We start from the raw sequence: 20,616 nt of genomic DNA, 5'->3' as shown, positions 1-20,616 counted from the left end.
TGACAGTGAGAGGACATTTATTTTTTTGCTGAGTTTACATCCCGCCGGACCACTCATTACTTCCCGTGTTTCATAAATCCCATATTTATGGATGTGGAGTCCTATCCAATTATAGAACATCACAGGAAAATCAATTCAATTTATGGGAGAATCCTTCATGGCTGAGACGCAAGGAGGGAGAGGTGCTCACTCCATGTTCTTCAATACTCCGAGTTGATAATTACATAATAATGAGTTGTCCTCGACCACACCCACAAATTGGGGGGAAACGTTTTCCCATTGACCCTCATTGTAAAAGAGTCCACTTTTGTCGAATTATATATAGTTTTTATACAGAAATAGCAAAACATGCCAAAAAGCGGCTGTGTTGTTCAGTCTACCTGTAACGGTCAAAAAGCCTAACCTACGGTCCGTAATGCTCCCTTATAGGAGCATTAAAAATGTAGGGAATTATAAAATGGGTGGTTCGAGCTTGAGGTCGGGCGATTATGATTTTTCAAAGCCGATACCGATTATTGGAAGACCAAAAAAGGCCGATATCGATTAATCGGACGATATAAAACATTAAAATTGTAATAATGACAATTACAACAATACTTAATATAATACATAAATAAAATCAATTTAGCCTCAAATGAATAATGAAACATGTTCAAACATGTTCAATTTGGTTTAAATAATGCAAAAACAAAGTTTTGAAGAAGAAAGTAAAAGTGCAATATGTGCCATGTAAGAAAGCTAACGTTTAAGTTCCTTGCTCAGAACATGAGAACATATGAAAGCTGGTGGTTCCTTTTAACATGAGTCTTCAATATTCCCATGTAAGAGGTTTTAGGTTGAAGGAATTATAGGACTATTTCTCTCTCTACCATTTGTATTTCATATATCTTTGACTATTGGATGTTCTTATAGGCACTTTAGTATTGCCAGTGTAACAGTATAGCTTCCGTCCCACGCCTTGCTCCTACTTGGGCTCGAACCAGGAACACAACGACAACAGCCACCCTCGAAGCAGCGTTACCCATCGCTCCACATAAGCCGCGGCCCTTGCAGAGCAAGGAGAACAACCACTCTAAGTCTCAGAGCGAGTGACGTTTTAAACGCTATTAGCGCGCACCCAGCTAACTAGCTAGCTAGTCGGACTGCAATATCAAATCATAGACTTAGTTATAACATGATAACACACAGAAATACGAGCCTTAGGTCATTAATATGGCTGAATCCGGAAACTATCATCTCGAAAACTAGACGTTTATTCTTTCAGTGGAATACGGAACCGTTCTGTATTTTATCTAACGGGTGGCATCCATAAGTCTAAATATTCTTGTTACATTGCACAACCTTCAATGTTATGTCATAATTACGTAAAATTCTGGCAAATTAGGCGGCCCAAACTGTTGCATATACACTGACTCTGCGTGCAATGAACGCAAGAGAAGTGACACAATTTCACCTGGTTAATATTGCCTGCTAACCTGGATTTATTTTAGCTAAATATTCAGGTTTAAAAATATATACTTCTGTGTATTGATTTTAAGAAAGGCATTGATGTTTATGGTTAGGTACACATTGGAGCAACGATACGCACCGCATCGATTATATGCAACGCAGGACACGCTAGATAAACTAGTAATATCATCAACCATGTGTAGTTAACTAGTGATTATGATTGATTGATTGATTGTTTTTTATAAGATAAGTTGCGTCTCGGGGGTTTGTGGTATATAGTCAATATACCACGGCTAAGGGCTGTATCCATGCACAACGCACCCTTTCGTGCCTTATTGCTTCAATAGGGCCTGCGAGAACAGCCCTGTGACTTCAGGCTATTTGGTGTGGAAAATGTTGGGACCCGGTGTCAAAATAGGTTACACAGGTAAGACATTTAACTTTAGTATAGTCCCATTGTCACTCCCACTCACAACTTGTAGCTTTATTTTCCGTTTGTTAGTTTTGTTGGTCATTGCTAGATGTTCCGGCTGGTAGCACTCACTCATGTGGCTTCTAGCACCGTCTTGAAAAGGGGCATGAGGGAAGCCCTACAATATTATTATTTTTTTAAAGTAGTGAGAACGCTCGGGAACAGGCAATGTTGAAAAGTAATCATTAGACATGTTGGAGCATTGGGCCAGTAACCGAAAGGTTGCTAGATTGAATCCCCGAGCTGACAGGGTAAAAATCTGTCGTTCTGCCCCTGAACAAGGCAGTTAACCCGCTGTTCCTAGGCCGTCATTGCAAATAAGAATTTGTTCTTAACGGACTTGCCTAGTTAAACTTTTTCTATATATATATATATATATATATATATATATATATATATACACACACACACTGCTCAAAAAAATAAAGGGAACACTAAAATAACACATCCTAGATCTGAATGAATGAAATATTCTTATTAAATACTTTTTTCTTTACATAGTTGAATGTGCTGACAACAAAATCACACAAAATCAATGGAAATCAAATTTATCAACCCATGGAGTTCTGGATTTGGAGTCACACTCAAAATTAAAGTGGAAAACCACACTACAGGCTGATCCAACTTTGATGTAATGTCCTTAAAACAAGTCAAAATGAGGCTCAGTAGTGTGTGTGGCCTCCACGTGCCTGTATGACCTCCCTACAACGCCAGGGCATGCTCCTGATGAGGTGGTGGATGGTCTCCTGAGGGATCTCCTCCCAGACCTGGACTAAAGCATCCGCCAATTCCTGGACAGTCCGTGGTGCGTTGGTGGATGGAGCGAGACATGATGTCCCAGATGTGCTCAATTGGATTCAGGTCTGGGCAACGGGGGGGCCAGTCCATAGCATCAATGCCTTCCTCTTGCAGGAACTGCTGACACACTCCAGCCACATGAGGTCTAGCATTGTCTTGCATTAGGAGGAACCCAGGGCCAACCACACCAGCATATGGTCTCACAAGGGGTCTGAGGATCTCATCGCGGTACCTAATGGCAGTCAGGCTACCTCTGGCGAGCACATGGAGGGCTCTGCGGCCCCCCAAAGAAATGCCACCCCACACCATGACTGACCCACCGCCAAACCGGTCATGCTGGAGGATGTTGCAGGCAGCAGAACGTTCTCCACGGCATCTCCAGACTGTCACGTCTGTCACGTGCTCAGTATGAACCTGCTTTCATCTGTGAAGAGCACAGGGCGCCAGTGGCGAATTTGCCAATCTTGGTGTTCTCTGGCAAATGCCAAACGTCCTGCACGGTGATGTACTGGACGTCGGGCCCTCATACCACCCTCATGGAGTCTGTTTCTGACCGTTTGAGCAGACACATGCACATTTGTGGCCTGCTGGAGGTCATTTTGCAGGGCTCTGGCAGTGCTCCTTCTGCTCCTCCTTGCACAAAGGCGGTCCTGCTGCTGGGTTGTTGCCCTCCTACGGCCTCCTCCACGTCTCCTGATGTACTGGCCTGTCTCCTGGTAGCGCCTCCATGCTCTGGACACTACGCTGACAGACACAGCAAACCTTCTTCCCACAGCTCGCATTGATGTGCCATCCTGGATGAGCTGCACTACCTGAGCCACATGTGTGGGTTGTAGACTCCGTCTCATGCTACCACTAGAGTGAAGGCACCGCCAGCATTCAAAAGTGACCAAAACATCAGCCAGGAAGCATAGGAACTGAGAAGTGGTCTGTGGTCACCACCTGCAGAACCACTCCTTTATTGGGGGTGTCTTGCTAATTGCCTATAATTTCTACCTGTTGTCTATTCCATTTGCACAACAGCATGTGAAATGTATTGTCAATCAGTGTTGCTTCCTAAGTGAACAGTTTGATTTCACAGAAGTGTGATTGACTTGGAGTTACATTGTGTTAAGTGTTCCCTTTATTTTTTTGAGCAGTGTGTGTGTGTGTGTGTGTGTATATATATATATATATATATATATATGTGTATAATAACACACATCTCTTTATTGAATGTCATTTTGTAATTGACTAAAACAGGCAGACAACAAGAATATTGCATTTTGAAAAAGGTCACATTTTTGCTGTGAGCTGGTGGGGTAACCTAGGTAACTACAAGTTGTTTTCCCCACGGGCACGGCTGCAACGTTCTATCTAATACACACTGGAACTATACACTGAGTGCACAAAACATTAGGAACATCTTCCAAATATTGAGTTGCACTCCCTTTTGCCCTCATAACAGCCTTGGGGCATGGACTCTACAAGGTGTCAATTGTTCAACAGAGATGCTGGCCCATGTTGACTCTAAATCTTCCCACAGTTGTGTGAAGTTGGCTGGATGTCCACCCTCTGAATGGCTCGCATACACAATCCAAGTCTGATTTGTATCAAGGCTTAAAAATCCTTCTTTAACCTTTTCTCTTCCACTTCATTTACACTGATTTGAAGTGGATTTAACAAGTGACATCAATAAGGGATCATAGCTTTCACCTGGATTCAGTTGCTTTTAGTCTGTCATGGAAAGAGGTGTTCCTAATGTTTTGTACACTCAGTGTAGATAACATGGATACTGATGAAACAGGGGCTCTGCTGTCTCATATCAATGTAAGGATTGACCGGTGACACTTTGCTTCTTGAATGTCCAATTTCTTGACTGCTAACACTTTGTAATGGAGGACGTAACATCCGTGAGTTGTTTTTACTTTCTAAATTAATAATTACTAGCTTTTCAAAATTATTGTTTTTGTGTTCAATCCATGTATTGACCTACGACTCAGACTTTTGCTAATATGTTCAGTCTCCCCAAAAAGCTTGTCCATTTCATGTTTCATCCATAACGCTTTTTATTTATTTATTTAAGTCCGCTTTTTTGTGTACTCCCCCAAGAGTACTATAGAATAAACACAGATCTAAAGTTTTGTGTACATTTTGTAAGATTCACAATATACAGCCCAGCCCTATTGGGCAGAATCAGAAATCTGCTCCAGTGTTTACAATGACAACTGCTTATACAAACATGCGGTTGAATTTCAGTGCGGTTGAATTTCAGTGCGGTTGAATTTCAGTGCGGTCTCACGCTGGATAAATTCATCCGACAGCCTTATACGTTACTGGACATTATAGTTTGTGTGTGATATGGGAAGGCCTTCAAGACCACCGACAGCAGGGAAAGAAGTTATACTAGTCTACACTGTTAACCTCAAGGGAGAAAGTTGTTTTTGTTTTAGAACTGTGGCAGCAGCATTCAAACATTGTGATATACAGCATATCGTGAAACGCCAATGTTTGGGGGGGGGGGGGGGGGGGCGTGATCATTTTTAGACCATATCGCCCAGCCCTGAGCTGAGTTGTAAGTGAGACTAGGCATCTACCACCTCACTACCACTATTAGATAGCCAATGAATATACAGTGCATTCGGGAAAGTATTCAGCCCCCTTGACTTTTTCCACATTTTTACGTTACAGCCTTATTCTAAAATTGATTGAGAGGGGGGGGAACTATTTAATCTACACACAATACCCCATGATGACAAAGCAAAAACAGGTCTTTATACATTTTTGCAAATTTATAAGAAGTAAAAAAAAAAATATGTAAATATCACATTTTACATAAGTATTCAGATCCTTTACCCAGTATTTTGTTGAAGCACCTTTGGCAGCGATTAAGGCCTTGAGTCTTCTTGGGTATGACACTACAAGCTTGACACAGCTGTATTTGGGGGGGTTCCTCCCATTCCTCTCTGCAGATCCTCTCAACCTCTGTCAGGTTGGATGGGGAGCGTTGCTGCACAGCTATTTTCAGGTATCGCCAGAGATGTTCGACCAGGTTCACGTCTGGGCTCTGGCTGGTCCACTCAAGGACATTCAGAGACTTGTCCCGAAGCCAATACTGTGTTGTCTTGGCTGTGTGTTTAGGGTTGTTGTCCTGTTGGAAGGTGAACCTTTGCCCCAGTCTGAGGTCCAGAACGTTCTTCATTAAGGATCTCTGTACTTTTCTCTGTTCACCTTTCCCTCGATCCTGACTAGACCCTCAGTCCCTGTCGCTGAAAATCATCCACACAGCATGATGCTGCCACCACCGGGCTTCCGTCTGGCCACTCTACCGTAAAGGCCTGATTGGTGCAATGCTGCAGAGATGATTGTCCTTCTGGAAGCTTCTCACAGCACCACAGAGGAACTCTGGAGCTCTGTCAGTGCCCATCTGGTTCTTGGTCACCTTCCTGACCAAGGCATTTCTCCCCTGATTGCTCAGTTTGGCCTATTGGCCAGCTCTAGAAAGAGTAGTATTGGTGGTTCCAAACTTCTTCCATTTAAGAATTATTGAAGAATGATGTTCCTGGGGACCCTTCAATAGTGCATTTCTGTGACCGTCAATGCTGCAGGCATTCTCCCCCCCCCCCCCCCCCAGATCTATGACTCGACACAATCCTGTCTCGGAGCTCTACGGGAAATTCCTCCGATCTCATGGCTTGGTTTTCGCTCTGACGTGCACTGTCAACTGTGGGACCTTATATAGACAGGTGTGTGCCTTTCCAAATCGTGTCCAATCAATTTAATTTACCACAGGTGGACTCCCAAGTTGTAGAAACATTTCAACGATGATCAATGGAAACAGGATGCACTTGAGCACAATTTAGAGTCTTATAACAAATGGTCTGAATACTTATGTAGATGAGGTATTTCAGTTTTTAAAATATATTTTTAATACATTTCTAAAAGCCTGTTTTTCAATTTGTCATTATGGGGTATTGTGTGTGTAGCTTGCTAAGTGCAAAACATATGAATATGTTTTAGAATAAGGCTGTAACGTTACAAAATGTGGAAAGTTGCTGATGGTGAACCTGAACAATCAAAATAGAATCTATTGTAAGCCCCATTTAGCAGGTAGGTCTATAGCCAGATGAGCGTTGTCTCCGGTAGCTTTCGTTTATTCCTGTAAAACACCATTTTCAATAGTGCATGGATAACAATAATCTAGCAAATTACATACAGTGGGGCAAAAAAGTATTTAGTCAGCCACCAATTGTGCAAGTTCTCCCACTTAAAAAGATGAGAGAGGCCTGTTGTGTCTTTTATACTGATAACAAGTTCCCTGTCCACAACCTCAGTCACACTCCAAACTCCACTATGGCCAAGACCAAAGATCTGTCAAAGGACACCAGAAACAAAATTGTAGACCTGCACCAGGCTGGGAAGACTGAATCTACAATAGGTGAGCAGCTTGGTTTGAAGAAATCAACTGTGGGAGCAATTATTAGGAAATGGAAAACATACAAGACCACTGATAATCTCCCTCGATCTGGGGCTCCATGCAAGATCTCACCCCGTGGGGTCAAAATGATCACAAAACGGCGAGCAAAAATCCCAGAACCACACGGGTGGACCTAGTGAATGACCTGCAGAGAGCTGGGACCAAAGTAACACAGCCTACCATCAGTAACACACTACGCCTTCAGGGACTCAAATCCTGCAGTGCCAGACGTGTCCCCCTGCTTAAGCCAGTACATGTCCAGGCCCGTCTGAAGTTTGCTAGAGAGCATTTGATGATCCAGAAGAAGATTGGGAGAATGTCATATGGTCAGATGAAACCAAAATATAACTTTTTGGTAAAAACTCAACTCGTCGTGTTTGGAGGACAAAGAATGCTGAGTTGCATCCAAAGAACACCATACCTACTGTGAAGCATGGGGGTGGAAACATCATGCTTTGGGGCTGTTTTTCTGCAAAGGGACCAGGACGACTGATCCATGTAAAGGAAAGAATGAATGGGGCCATGTATCGTGAGATTTTGAGTGAAAATCTCCTTCCATCAGCAAGGGCATTGAAGATGAAACGTGGCTGGGTCTTTAAGCATGACAATGATCCCAAACACACCGCCCGGGCAACGAAGGAGTGGCTTCGTAAGAAGCATTTCAAGGTCCTGGAGTGGCCTAGCCAGTCTCCAAATCTCAACCCCATAGAAAATCTTTGGAGGAAGTTGAAAGTCTGTGTTGCAGCAGCCCCAAAACATCACTGCTCTAGAGGAGATCTGCATGGAGAAATGGGCCAAAATACCAGCAACAGTGTGTGAAAACCTTGTGAAGACTTACAGAAAACGTTTGACCTCTGTCATTGCCAACAGAGTATATAACAAAGTATTGAGAAACGTTTGTTATTGACCAAATACTTATTTTCCACCATCATTTGCAAATACATTCATAAAAAATCCTACATTGTGATTTTCTATTTTATTTCCCCTCATTTTGTCTGTCATAGTTGAAGTGTACCTATGATGAAAATTACAGGCCTCTCATCTTTTTAAGTGGGAGAACTTGCACAATTGGTGGCTGACTAAATACTTTTTTGCCCCCACTGTATGTTGTCACTCAACTGATTAACGCCTAATATCGTGTAAGCCATTTTAGCATTTGAATGCTGAAGAATAGACGTGCAAGATTAGGAACATGCCGCCTATCTTGCGAAGCTGGGCTCATTGTGCAGCTTGTTTAAGCTACCGATATTCCCTGGGGTTGTTCGGCATGCACAATTACTTATATATCAATGACTATCAACACAGGTACTTGCTTAGTTCAAGACTAAAGGAGAGGACCCATCAGTTATCACAAAAGAGGTATTGATGAGATATTTTTGGAAGGTAGAAAGTCATTTGAGCAAAATCATTTTAGTGAATCAGTGATTTTGTAACATTTGGATCGGTTTGGGTTCCTCGGATCTATGCACTTGCGTCTTAAACATTTGAATCGTTACATCGCTAGTATGCTACCTAGTGGTTAGAGCGTTGGACTAGAAACCGGGAAGGTTGCAAGTTCAAACCCCCGAGCTGACAAGGTACAAATCTGTCGTTCTGCCCCTGAACAGGCAGTTTTAACCCACTGTTCCTAGGCCGTCATTGAAAATAAGAATTTGTTCTTAACTGACTTGCCTAGTTAAATAAAGGTAAAAAAATAAAAAGTATACTGCATTTTACTATACCGGTATTGGTATTACTTTACATTCTAACATAATTTTGTTTAATTAAATGATTCTGTAGTTCTTGCAGTAATCTGTTTTTATCAGCAGTACAAAACTGCTACAGCTGAGAACGGCTAGCTAAATGCTAGCACAACTAGTCAACAACATCAGAGTAGAGACCCTCAGAAATCGTCCGACTGCCCTTTTATTAAGATCTGCAAATTAACCCGAAAGTACACGGTCAAAGATGATGATGGTGATAATATTCTAATATTCTTTATTTTATAGAGGCATACTAAGACTAAATGCACTTGACAGTGTTTTTAAATTATAACATTTGTGCAGGAAATTGAAGAAAAATATGGAAGGCGAAGGCTGGAATTGAACAAATAACTACAGAAATAGCAACCATTGATCGAGTACCCGAGTTTGAGGCTACAAAATTAGTATTTCGTTGTTCTACAAATAAGACTACTTCACTTTCAGCAATGTCTTACTATTTTTGGTTGTTGTGTGTTTGAACAGTATAAAGCAATCAGAATGGAGAAGGCCCAATTTTAAAACCACTTAGAATGAATTTGAAACGTCAAATAGCTTCATACCGTCAATTACAAAAATAGTGTGATATGATATATTGGCCATATTGCCCAGCACTAAGGCCCAGTGTGCCTGATTTCCATTTTATTATCCAGGGAATATATGTTTTATTGTGCTGTATGGTACTTAGGCTTCATTTACATGTCGTTCTAATACACTGGGTCAATCTTCTTCTTTTTTTCTCATCTGGCGTGGAGTTGGATTGTTTGTTCACGATATCACAAGTAGAGATACTGTGTTCCTGGAACTCCACACTGCCAAAATATTTGAAGCTGTTGAATCTAACACTGAAGTCCCCCCGTCCCCCCTTTTGCGACAGCTACCTTGCATCCAAGAGAGCCTGGCCTATTTTTCAACTCGCTCTGTTTCCCTCCAAGCTATAGAGCGGTGGCGGAACAGTGGCGAGCCATGCAGTGTTTTATGGCTGATTTATCACACGTGGGAGGGTCTAGTAGCCTATCATGCTCTACAAATGTGCCTGGCTTTTAGGCACACATGCTGTGGAGGGTAAAACACGATAGAGCCTCGAATTGCACACCTTCGATTTTTGTTTTGTTCTTACAGTCCATATTTGTGATTATTTTGACATTGTGTGCAGGCTTTCAGTCAACTATGAAAATAAAGGATGGCACGATGATGGTGGGCTAACAATCAGATTTGAATATTGGCCTTTGCTGTTCTGTTTGTCCTCTTTCAGACATATCCCAAGGGTGTCTGTGACAGTGGCACTACCACTGCTCTCAATCATGGTGTGTGTGTGTGTGTGTGTGTGTGTGTGTGTGTGTGTGCGCTCTGATTTAATACCAAGCCATTTTGTATTGGTATCTAGGCGAAGGAAGGCACCCTTGCTTTAATTACCAGCGTTTTCTATACACGCTCGGCTGTGTGGATGAGTCATCCGTCACAGAAAATGCACAGCGAGCGTGATTCACACTCTGTAATGCAATATCAAAGTGCTGCTGTTTTTTTCACCCTAGAGTTACAGATAAGTTGTCGGTCTGACAGGCCTGGCGGTGAAGACGAGCACCTCACAGCCCAGGAGACACACAGGGCTATCGAGTGTTTCAGCCCCTGGGAGGCCAACTGTCACCTTTACACCCCTACTATTTCAGCAAGAGAATTCACAAGAGATGGAGACAGATTTGACCATTCAGATGACAAAATGCAAGACTTTTGTTAAAATTAAACAACAAAAATGAAAATATAGCTAATCATGTCTAATATATTTGTCCTCCAAATCCACCCACCTAGAAATGGCTGTGGAATATTCCCATCCTATTGCCACAACTGATCTCTTAAGGTATTGGCCAGAGAAGGGCTTGATTAAAAAGGGGGATGGGAGGTAGGTAGACTGGCCCATTGCCGTGGCGACTTTGTATCATTAAGCCTTAGCAGTATTCAGAGTCACGTCAGTGCCTGGAACAATGGCATCCAATCCATCATGATTTTGTGACCATTCACTCCGCATATAGCCTAATACAGCTAACTACCGCTAGTGACTTCTACAACTAGTCCTAATTACATTGAGGAGCGATTTCTTAGAGGAAAAACTATATTTAAAAAAAAAACGTGCACAATGGATTTAACATTATTTTGGGTTATGTAAAAGTTCTGCAAAGCCTGTCTTGTGTGGGAAATATTTAGAAATATTATTCTCAATGAGCTCCTCCTACTCATTGAGAGTATTTAGACTATACATATATTTAGACTATAAAATATATTCCTAAAAGCTTTTTGTCGTAAATTTGACGGTGTTACTTTTTTACTTGTTTTACAGGTTGGACTGTATGGGACAGTGGCTGCTTTAATCCATTATCCTCTCTGGGATGATGTAACGCTGACATAACCTGCAACATGAGGAGTTTTAAGGTGCCAGCGGCAGTTAGTACCAGCCAGAGCTCACTTAATCACCATTGATCACCAGATCCATCCAGATTTGTCCGATATCAGCTTCTGTGAACTGAAAGTGAAAACATTGGTCTGTGAGAGAGGTCGCCTGGGCAGCTCTACTTCAAGTTCCCTAAAGGTCACCCATGTCAATGTCGGCAGGTTCTCCCACCGTTACCATGGCCTCTTCACAAAAACATGGATGAAAATGGTGATTTTAAACATGACGACATTAAACAGGATGGGGACAAAGGGCCTCAAAGGTCTGGTTCCAGAGTGAACCTGTCCCAGAAGAGGCAGGCAACGGTGGGATTGGCAGTTCCAACCAGCGACGCTGTTGTAGCACATCTTGCTTGGTCAGTTCACTCCTGAGAGACCCCAGGATGATGCACACTAGTCTGAGCTCTCTGACAGACTTGTGATATCTCACATCGCAAGGGTGTAGTTGTGCGGACTTAAGGAGTGGACAATGAACAGAACAAAGAAGTATGAAGGTCTGTGTTCTGAGGGGAAGCCCCCGACTGAAGTCCCTATAGGTTGGCAGCGGAGGATCACCCACAGCGGGGTTGTCTACATAAGGTAAGACCTACTCTACCTGTATTTAAACTAACCTGGGGCCCATCTGCCCAATCAGAATTTAGGCTAATGACTTCTTTCATTCTACAGGAAGATTTTCATGTAACTTGTCTGTAACCATTTGAAATGTGTTTGTTGAACAGGTTCCTTCATACAGGATAAAAACATTTTTTTAAAAATGTTTATTTGCATATTAGGCCCACTACACCCTTCCAATTGTCCTTTTATTTTATATCCTCAGAGATGCTTGTCATTAGGGATGTAACGATTCACTGAAAATCATCGGTCCCCGATTTGACTTGTTTAAGTGTTTTTGTTTCGCAGTGACGCAACGGTCTAAGGCACTGCATATCAGTGCTAGAGGCGTCACTACACACCCTGGATCGATTCCAGGCTGTGTCACAACCGGCCGTGATTGGGAGTCCCACAGGGCGGCGCACAATTGGCCCAGCGTAAGGGTTTGGCCGGGGTAGGCCGTTGTTTTAAATAAGAATTTGTTCTTAACTGACTTGCCTAGTTAAATAAATAAAATAAAAAGTTATGATCAGTCCGCGGAACCCAAACCGATCCAAATGTAGCATCTGTCAGAAAATCTATTCAAACGTTACGAACCTCTGATTTACTCAAATGTTTTGCTCACATTTGTACTTTCTACCTTCCAAAAAGACCCCATATTTTGTCACAACTGATGCGTCCTTTCCTTCAGTGTCGAACTGTAACTGTGTTGACAATCATTGATAAACAAGTCATCATGCATGCCGAACAACCTCAGGGAATATCAGTAGCCTAAACAAACTACACAATGTGCCCAGCTTCGCAAGGTAGGCGGCATGTTCCTAATCTTGCACGTCTATTCTGCGGGCATCTTCAGCATTCAAATGCTAAAATTGCTTGCGCGATATTAGGTTGTCACTCAACTAATAAAGCCTGTGTAATTATGCACTATTGAAAATTGTGTTTTACAGGAATAATAGGAAGTTACCGGAGACTCATCTTGCTGTAGGCTACCTGCTGAATGGGACCTACAATACGATTTGTTTTGATTGTTCAGGTTCAGGCTTTAATAAATGTCTATATGGTCATTTTTCGATATACAGGAAAAGGGTGATAATTTTATAACGAGGACAGCAATCACCTTTGTTGGGTGTGCTGCATGGCCGAAGTGAGAGGAGAAGTTCACTCTGTAAAACTTGAAAACAGTCAAAACCATATGATTTGGAGATGGGGTGAAATCCAAAGTTGTTTTATATGTTCATTGGGTATGTTAAGCTGGCACTTAACAAACTAGTTTACACACATACAGACACAGCAAGCTGGTACTTAACAAACTGTACAGGCTATAAACAAGCAGGAAAACTTGTATGTGGATGCTGTTTTTCTGGTTGCTGGTGATTTTTTTAAATTCCACGTTAAGACACGCGATGCCCAACTTCCATCAACATGTCTCCTTTCTGACTAGGGGTGATAAATTCCTAGACCACTGTTATTCAACCCCCATGCATGCATACAAGGCCCTCCCTCATTCACCATTTGGCGAATCAGATCATGACTCTGTACTCCTGTTTACTGTTTACAAGCAGAAGCTCACCAGACTCCGATATTTTGCTACAGGACTGCTTTGCTAGCGCTGATTGGAATATGTTTTGAGAATCCGCTGATAACATCGAGCGAACCACCTCCGGTATTGGCTTCAGTAGGAAATGCATCAGCGACATTGTCCCCACAGTGCAGATGTTCTGCTTCCCCAATCAAAAGCCCTGGATTAACACTGAGGATGGCGCTAAGCTAGCGCACAGGGCTGCCGATCACAACCCTGAGGCTACTGCTGAGGAAAGGAACAAGTACAAGAAGTCCACCGGTGACCTCTGCAGAGTCATCAAACAAGCAATAGGACAATATGGGAATAAGGTGGAAATATCAAAATCAAACTCTGTCACATGCGCCGAATACAACAGTGCAGTTCAAGAAGAGCTAAGAAAAATATTTAGCAAATAAAGTAAAAAAATGTAATAAAAATAACATTAACGAGGCTATATACAGGGGTTACTGGTACCGTGTCAGTGTGCGGGGGTACAGGTTAGTTGAGGTAATTTGTACATGTAGGGGGGTGAAGTGACTATGCATAGATAATAAACAGTGAGTAGCAACAGTCGTACAAAACAAATGGAGAGGGGGGGGGGGTCACTGTAATAGTCCGGTGGCTATTTGATTAATTGTTCAGCAGTCTTATGGCTTGGTGGGGTAGAAGCTGTTAAGGAGCCTTTTGGTCCTAGATTTGGGGCTCTGGTACTGCTTGCTGTACGGTAGCAGAAAAAGTCTTTGACTTTGGTGACTGGAGTCTCTGACAATTTTATGGGCTTTCCTCTGACACCGCCTATTATATAGGTCCTGGATGGCAGGAAGCTTGGCCCCAGTGATGTACTGGGCCGTACACACTACCCTCTGTAGCGCCTTAAGGTCAGATGCCGAGCAGTTGCCATACCAGGCGGTGATGCAACCGGTCAGGATGCTCTCGATGGTGCAGCTGTAAAACCTTTTGAGGATCTGAGGACCCATGCCAAATCTTTTCAGTGTCCTGAGGGGGAATAAACTTGTCGTGCCCTCTTCACGACTGTCTTGGTGTGTTTGGACCATGATAGTTCGTTGGTGATGTGGACATCAAGGAACTTGAAACTCTCGACCCGCTCCACTACAGCCCTGTTTCAAAGCACTTTCATGGCTACCGACGTAAGTGCTACGGGTATGTAATGATTTAGGCAGGTTACCTTCGCATCCTTGGGCACAGGGACTATGGTGGTCTGCTTGAAACATGTACAGTTGAAGTCAGAGGTTTACATACACCTTAGCCAAATACAATTAAACTCAGTTTTTCACAATTCCTGACATTTAATCCTAGTAAAAATCCCTGTCTTAGGTCAGTTAGGATCACCACTTTATTATAAGAATGTGAAATGTCAGAATGATAATAATTTATTTCAGTTTTAATTTATTTCATCACATTCCCAGGGTCAGAAGTTTACATACACTCAATTAGTATTTGGTAGCATTGCCTTTAAATTGTTTAACTTGGGTAGCCTTCCACAAGCTTCCCACAATCATTTGGGTGAATTTGGGCCCATTCCTCCTGACAGAGCTGGTGTAACTGAGTCAGGTTTGTTGGCCTCCTTGCTCGCGCACACTTTTTTTCAGTTCTTCCCACAAATTTTCTATGGGATTGAGGTCCGGGCTTTGCTATGGCCACTCCAATACCTTAACTTTGTTGTCCTTAAGCCATTTTGCCACAACTTTTGAAGTATGCTTGGGGTCATTGTCCATTTGGAAGACCCATTTGCGACCAAGCTTTAACTTCCTGACTGATGTCTTGAGATGTTGTTTCAATATATCCACATAATTTTCCTGCCTCATAATGCCATCTATTTTTTGAAGTGCACCAGTCCATCCTGCAGTAAAGCATCCCCACAACATGATGCTGCCACCCCCGTGCTTCACGGTTGGGCTAGTGTTCTTCGGCTTGCAAGCCTCCCCCTTTGTCCTCCAAACATAACGATGGCCATTATGGCCAAACAGTTCTGTTTCATCAGACCAGAGGACATTTCTCCAAAAAGTACGATCTTTGTCCCCATGTGCAGTTGCAAACCGTAGTTTGGCTTTTTTTATGGCGGTTTTGGAGCAGTGGCTTCTTCCTTGCTGAGCGGCCTTTCAGGTTATGTTGATATAGGATTTGTTTTACTGTGGATATAGATACTTTTGTACCCGTTTCCTCCAGCATCTTCACAAGGTCCTTTGCTGTTGTTCAGGGATTGATTTGCACTTTTCTCACCAAAGTACGTTCATCTCTAGGAGACAGAACGCGTCTCCTTCCTGAGCGTTATGACCGCTGCGTGGTCCCATGGTGTTTATACTTGCGTACTATTGTTTGTACAGAGGAACGAGGTACCTTCAGGCATTTGGAAATTGCTCCCAAGGATGAACCAGACTTGTGGAGGTGTATCATTTTTTTTGAGGTCTTGGCTGATTTCTTTTGATTTTCCATTGATGTCAAGCAAAGAGGAACTGAGTTTAAAGGTAGACCTTGAAATACATCCACAGGTGCACCTCCAATTGACTCAAATTATATCAATTAGCCTATCAGAAGCTTCTAAAGCCATGACATAATTTTCTGGAATTTTCCAAGCTGTTTAAAGGCACAGTCAACTTAGTCTTTGCACAAAGTAGATGTCCTAACTGACTTAACAAACTATAGTTTTGGCAACTTCTTGATGCTACCCATCCCTTTAGCAAGATAATTGTCATCTAAAACCGCTGAATTGCATAGCGCCACATTCAAATAATATTACTAAAAATATTTATATTCATGAAATCAGAAGTGCAATATTGCAAAACACACCTTAGCCTTTTGTTAATCCACCTGTCGTGTCAGATTTTGAAAATGTGCTTTACAGCGAAAGCAATCCAAGCGTTTGTGTAAGTTTATCGATCGCTCGGCAAAACATTATGAACACCTACCATCAAGTAGTTTGGTCAAGAAAATCAGAAAAGCATTCAAATTAATCTTTTACCTTTTGATCTTCGGATGTTTTCACTCACGAGACTACACACAATAAATGTTCCTTTTTTTCCATAAAGATTATTTTAATATCCAAAATACCTCCGTTTGTTTGGCACGTTATGTTCAGAAATCCACAGGAAAGAACGGTCACGACAATGCAGACATTCCAAATAGTATCCGTAATGTCCACAGAAACATGTCAAGCGTTTTTTTTATAATCAATCCTCAGGTTGTTTTTAAAATATATAATCGATAATATATCAACCGCAGCTGACTTAAGTAGGAGAGAGAAAGGCAATGGCTGCCCAAACTATGTTGCGCAAAGCGAAACGCTGCTGGCACCCGGCCATACAATGACGCGATGTTATCTTTCTCGCTCATTTTTCAAAATAAAAGCCTGAAACTATGTCTAAAGATTGACACCTTGAGGAAGTGATAGGAAAAGGAATCTGGTTGATATCCCTTTAAATGGAGCAAAGGCAGGCTATGGAACATGGAGTTTTCAAAATAGAAGCCACTTCCTGGTTTGATTTTCCTCAGGGTTTCGCCTGCAATATCAGTTCTGTTATACTCACAGACAATATTTTGACAGTTTTGGAAACTTTAGAGTGTTTTCTATCCTAATCTGTCAATTATATGCATATTCTAGCATCTGGTCGTGAGAAAAATGCTGTTTACTTTGGGAACGTTTTATTTTCCAAACATAAAAATAGCGACCCCTAGCTTCAAGAGGTTTTAACAAGAAATTTGTGGAGTGGTTGAAAAACAAGTTTTAATGACTCCAACCTAAGTGTATGTTAACTTCCGACATCAACTGTAGGTATTACAATCTCAGTCAGGGATTGAAATTGTCAGTTTAGACACTTGTCAGTTGGTCCGCACATGCTTTGAGTACACGTCCTGATAATCCATCTGGCCTCACGGCTTTGTGAATGTTGACCTGTTTAAAGGTCTTGCTCACATCGGCTACCGAGAGCGTTATCACACAGTCATCCAGAACAGCTGGTGCTCTCGTGCATGCTTCAGTGTTGCTTGCCTCAAAGTGAGCATAAAAGGCCTTAAGTTTGTCTGGTAGGCTCGGGTCACTGGGCAGCTCGCGTCTGGGTTTCCCTTTGCAGTCCGTAATCGTATTCAAGCCCTGCCGCATCCGATGAGCGTCAGAGCCGGGGTAGGAGGATTCAATCTTAATCCTGTATTGACGCTTTGCTTGTTTGATGGTTTGTCTGAGGGCATAGCGGGATTTCTTATACGTGTCCGGATTAGTGTCCCGCTCCTTGAAAGCGGCAGCTCTAGCCTTTAGCTCGATGCGGATGTTGCCTGTCATCCATAGCTTCTTGTTGGGATATGTACGTACGGTAGTTGTGGGGATGTCGTTGATGCACTTATTGATGAAGCCGATGACTGAGGTGGTATACTCCTCAAAGCGATTAGATGAGTCCCAGAACATATTCCAGTCTGTGCTTGCAAAACAGTCCTGTAGCGTAGCATCCGCGTATATCTGACCACTTCCGTATTGAATGAGTCACTGGTACTACCTGCTTTAATTTTTGCTTATAAGCAGGAATCAGGAAAATATAATTATGGTCAGATTGACTGAATGCTGGGCGGGGGAGAGCTTTGTATGCATTAGAGTTGGTTGAGTGCTGGTCTTAATGCCAGCATCGGTCTGTGGTGGTAAATAGACGGCTACGAATAATATAAATGACTCTCTTGGTAGATAGTGTGGTCTACAGCTCATCATAAAATGGTCTGTCTCAGGCGAGCAATACCTCAAGACTTCTTTAATATTAGACATCGCGCACCAGCTGTTATTGACAAAAATACACACACCCCCACCCCTCATCTTACCAGACATAGCATCTCTGTTTTGCCGGTGCATGCATGCAAAATCCCGCCAGCTCTATATTATCCTTGTTGTCTTTCAGCCACGACTCTGTGAAACATAAGATATTACAGTTTTTAATGTCCCGTTGGTAGGATAATCGTAATCGTAGGTCATCAAATTTATTTTCCCATGATTGCATGTAAGCAAGTAGAACGGAAGGCAGTGGGAGTTTACCCGATCGCCTACGGATTCTCAGAAGGCAGCTCGATCTACGTCCTCTTTTCCTGTCTTTTCTTCACGCAAATGACAGGGATCTGGGCCTGTTCCCGGGAGAGCTGTAGGTCCTTCTCGTCGGATTTGTTAAAGGATAAAGCTTCTTCCAATTCGTGGTGAATAATCGCTGTTCTGATGTCCAGAAGTTATTTTCGGTCATAAGAGACAGTAACAGCAGCATTATGAACAAAATGATGAGAACTACATTGAAATGGGTTTCACTTATATTGGGACTTGTGCCTTTCCTCAGCCATAGTGTGTTATATGTGCAAAAGTACTATCTCGCAACTCGATGAAACCTTCACTCTTGCGCAGACATTTTAGAAACAAAACATGGCAATTTGAAAAATAAGCCACAGGAGTTTTTTGAGTGAGAATTAAGGCTTTCGAGTATTAAGACATGTATAAAAGCAACAGATACCATTAATAAGAAGGGGCTAGAAGCATCTTATATGGTGAGCTACCGAGTTGCTAGGACAGGCAATCCCCATGCTATTGTGGAGGACTTCATTCTTCCTCCTGCTGTGAATATGGCTGGGGGAAATGGCCCAAAAAACTATATAGACAATGCGTTCGTCAAACAACACTGTTTCACGGCGCATCAGTGACATGGCAGGAGATGTTTTGAAACAATTACTGCTTCGCATACAAGCTAGTGAATTATATGGGTTACAGCTGGATGAGTCAACAGACGTGGCGGGCCTGGCACAGCTCCTGGTATATGTCCCTTACGTTTATGGGGGGTCAATTAAGGAAGACATCCTCTTCTGCAAACCAACAACGGGAGAGGATATTTTTAAAGTACTGGACAGCTTTGTGACATCAAATGGTCTTTGGCTATGACAGTGAGATGTAGTCGAGTGGTAACGTGCGTGCAATCAGTTGCTCCTGGCGCCACTTGGGTACACTGCAGCATCCACCGAGAGGCTCTTGCTGCCAAGGGAATGCCTGACAGCTTGAAAGATGTTTTGGACACTACAGTGAAAAGGGTTAACTTTGTTAAAACAAGGCCCCTGAACTCCCGTGTATTTTCTGCACTATGCAATGATATGGGCAGCGACCATGTAACGCGGTTACAATATACAGATGTGCGCTGGTTATCAAGGGGAAAAGTATTGACGTTTTTTATTTTTTATTATTGAGAGATGACCTTAGTTTTCTTTACGGACTATAATTTTCACTTGTCTGACCGCTTGCATGAGGCCAGTCGTGTGAGAAACTCATCATATCTGGGTGATGTTTTCTCTCGCCTGAATGATCTATGATTACAGAGACTCTCCGCAACTATATTCAATGTGCGAGACAAAATTGAGGCTATGATTAAGAAGTTGGAGCGCTTCTCTGTTTGCGTTATTAACAAGGACAACACACAGGTCTTTCCATCATTGTATGATTTTTTGGTGTGCAAATATACTCAAGTTTACGGACAATAGAGGTCGACCGATTTATGATTTTTCAACGCCGATACCGATTATTGCAGGACCAAAAGAAGCCGATTCCGCTTTTTTCAATTTATTTGTATTTAATTGTAATAATGACAATTACAATAATACTGAATGAACACTTATTTTAACTTAATATAATACATCAATAAAAATCAATTTAGCCTCAAATAAATAATGAAACATTCAATTTGGTTTAAATAATGTTAAAAACAAAGTGTTGGAGAAGTAAAAGTGCAATATGTTCTATGTAAGAAAGCTAACGTTTGAGTCCCTTGCTTAGAACATGAGAACATATGAAAGCTGGTGGTTCCTTTTAACATGAGACTTCAATATTCCAGGGTAAGAGGTTTTAGGTTGTAGTTAATATTGTATTTATATGACTATTTCTCTCTCTACCATTTGTATTTCATATACCTTTGACTATTGGATGATCTTATAGGCACTTTAGTATTGCCAGTGTAAAAGTATAGCTTCCGTCCCTCTCCTCGCCCCTACCTGGGCTCGAACCAGGAACACATCGACAACAGCCACACTCAAAGCAGCGTTACTCATCGCTCCACAAAAGCCGCGGCCCTTGCAGGGCAAGGGG

At 42.3% G+C, this 20,616-nt stretch overlaps 1 protein-coding gene across 3 annotated transcripts in view; it reads left to right on the top strand.

Moving 5' to 3' along the window:
- The window catches only part of LOC139380914 (methyl-CpG-binding domain protein 5-like), a 47,949-nt gene that overhangs the window by 3,385 nt on the left and 23,948 nt on the right, over positions 1-20,616 (top strand). For all 3 annotated transcript variants that reach the window (XR_011628485.1, XM_071124076.1, XM_071124075.1), the window contains exon 2: positions 11,250-11,938. Coding sequence is in view for 2 of the 3 variants with exons in the window: in XM_071124076.1 (XP_070980177.1) it covers positions 11,829-11,938 (110 nt within the window). In the remaining variant the exon portion in view is untranslated. The remainder of the gene's footprint in view (positions 1-11,249; positions 11,939-20,616) is intronic.

Source organism: Oncorhynchus clarkii, chromosome 22 (genome assembly GCF_045791955.1).
Source record: "Oncorhynchus clarkii lewisi isolate Uvic-CL-2024 chromosome 22, UVic_Ocla_1.0, whole genome shotgun sequence".
Classification (NCBI taxonomy): Eukaryota; Metazoa; Chordata; class Actinopteri; order Salmoniformes; family Salmonidae; genus Oncorhynchus; species Oncorhynchus clarkii.
The sequence above is the reverse complement of the archived record's forward strand: the minus strand, read 5'-3'. Positions and strand labels throughout refer to the sequence as shown.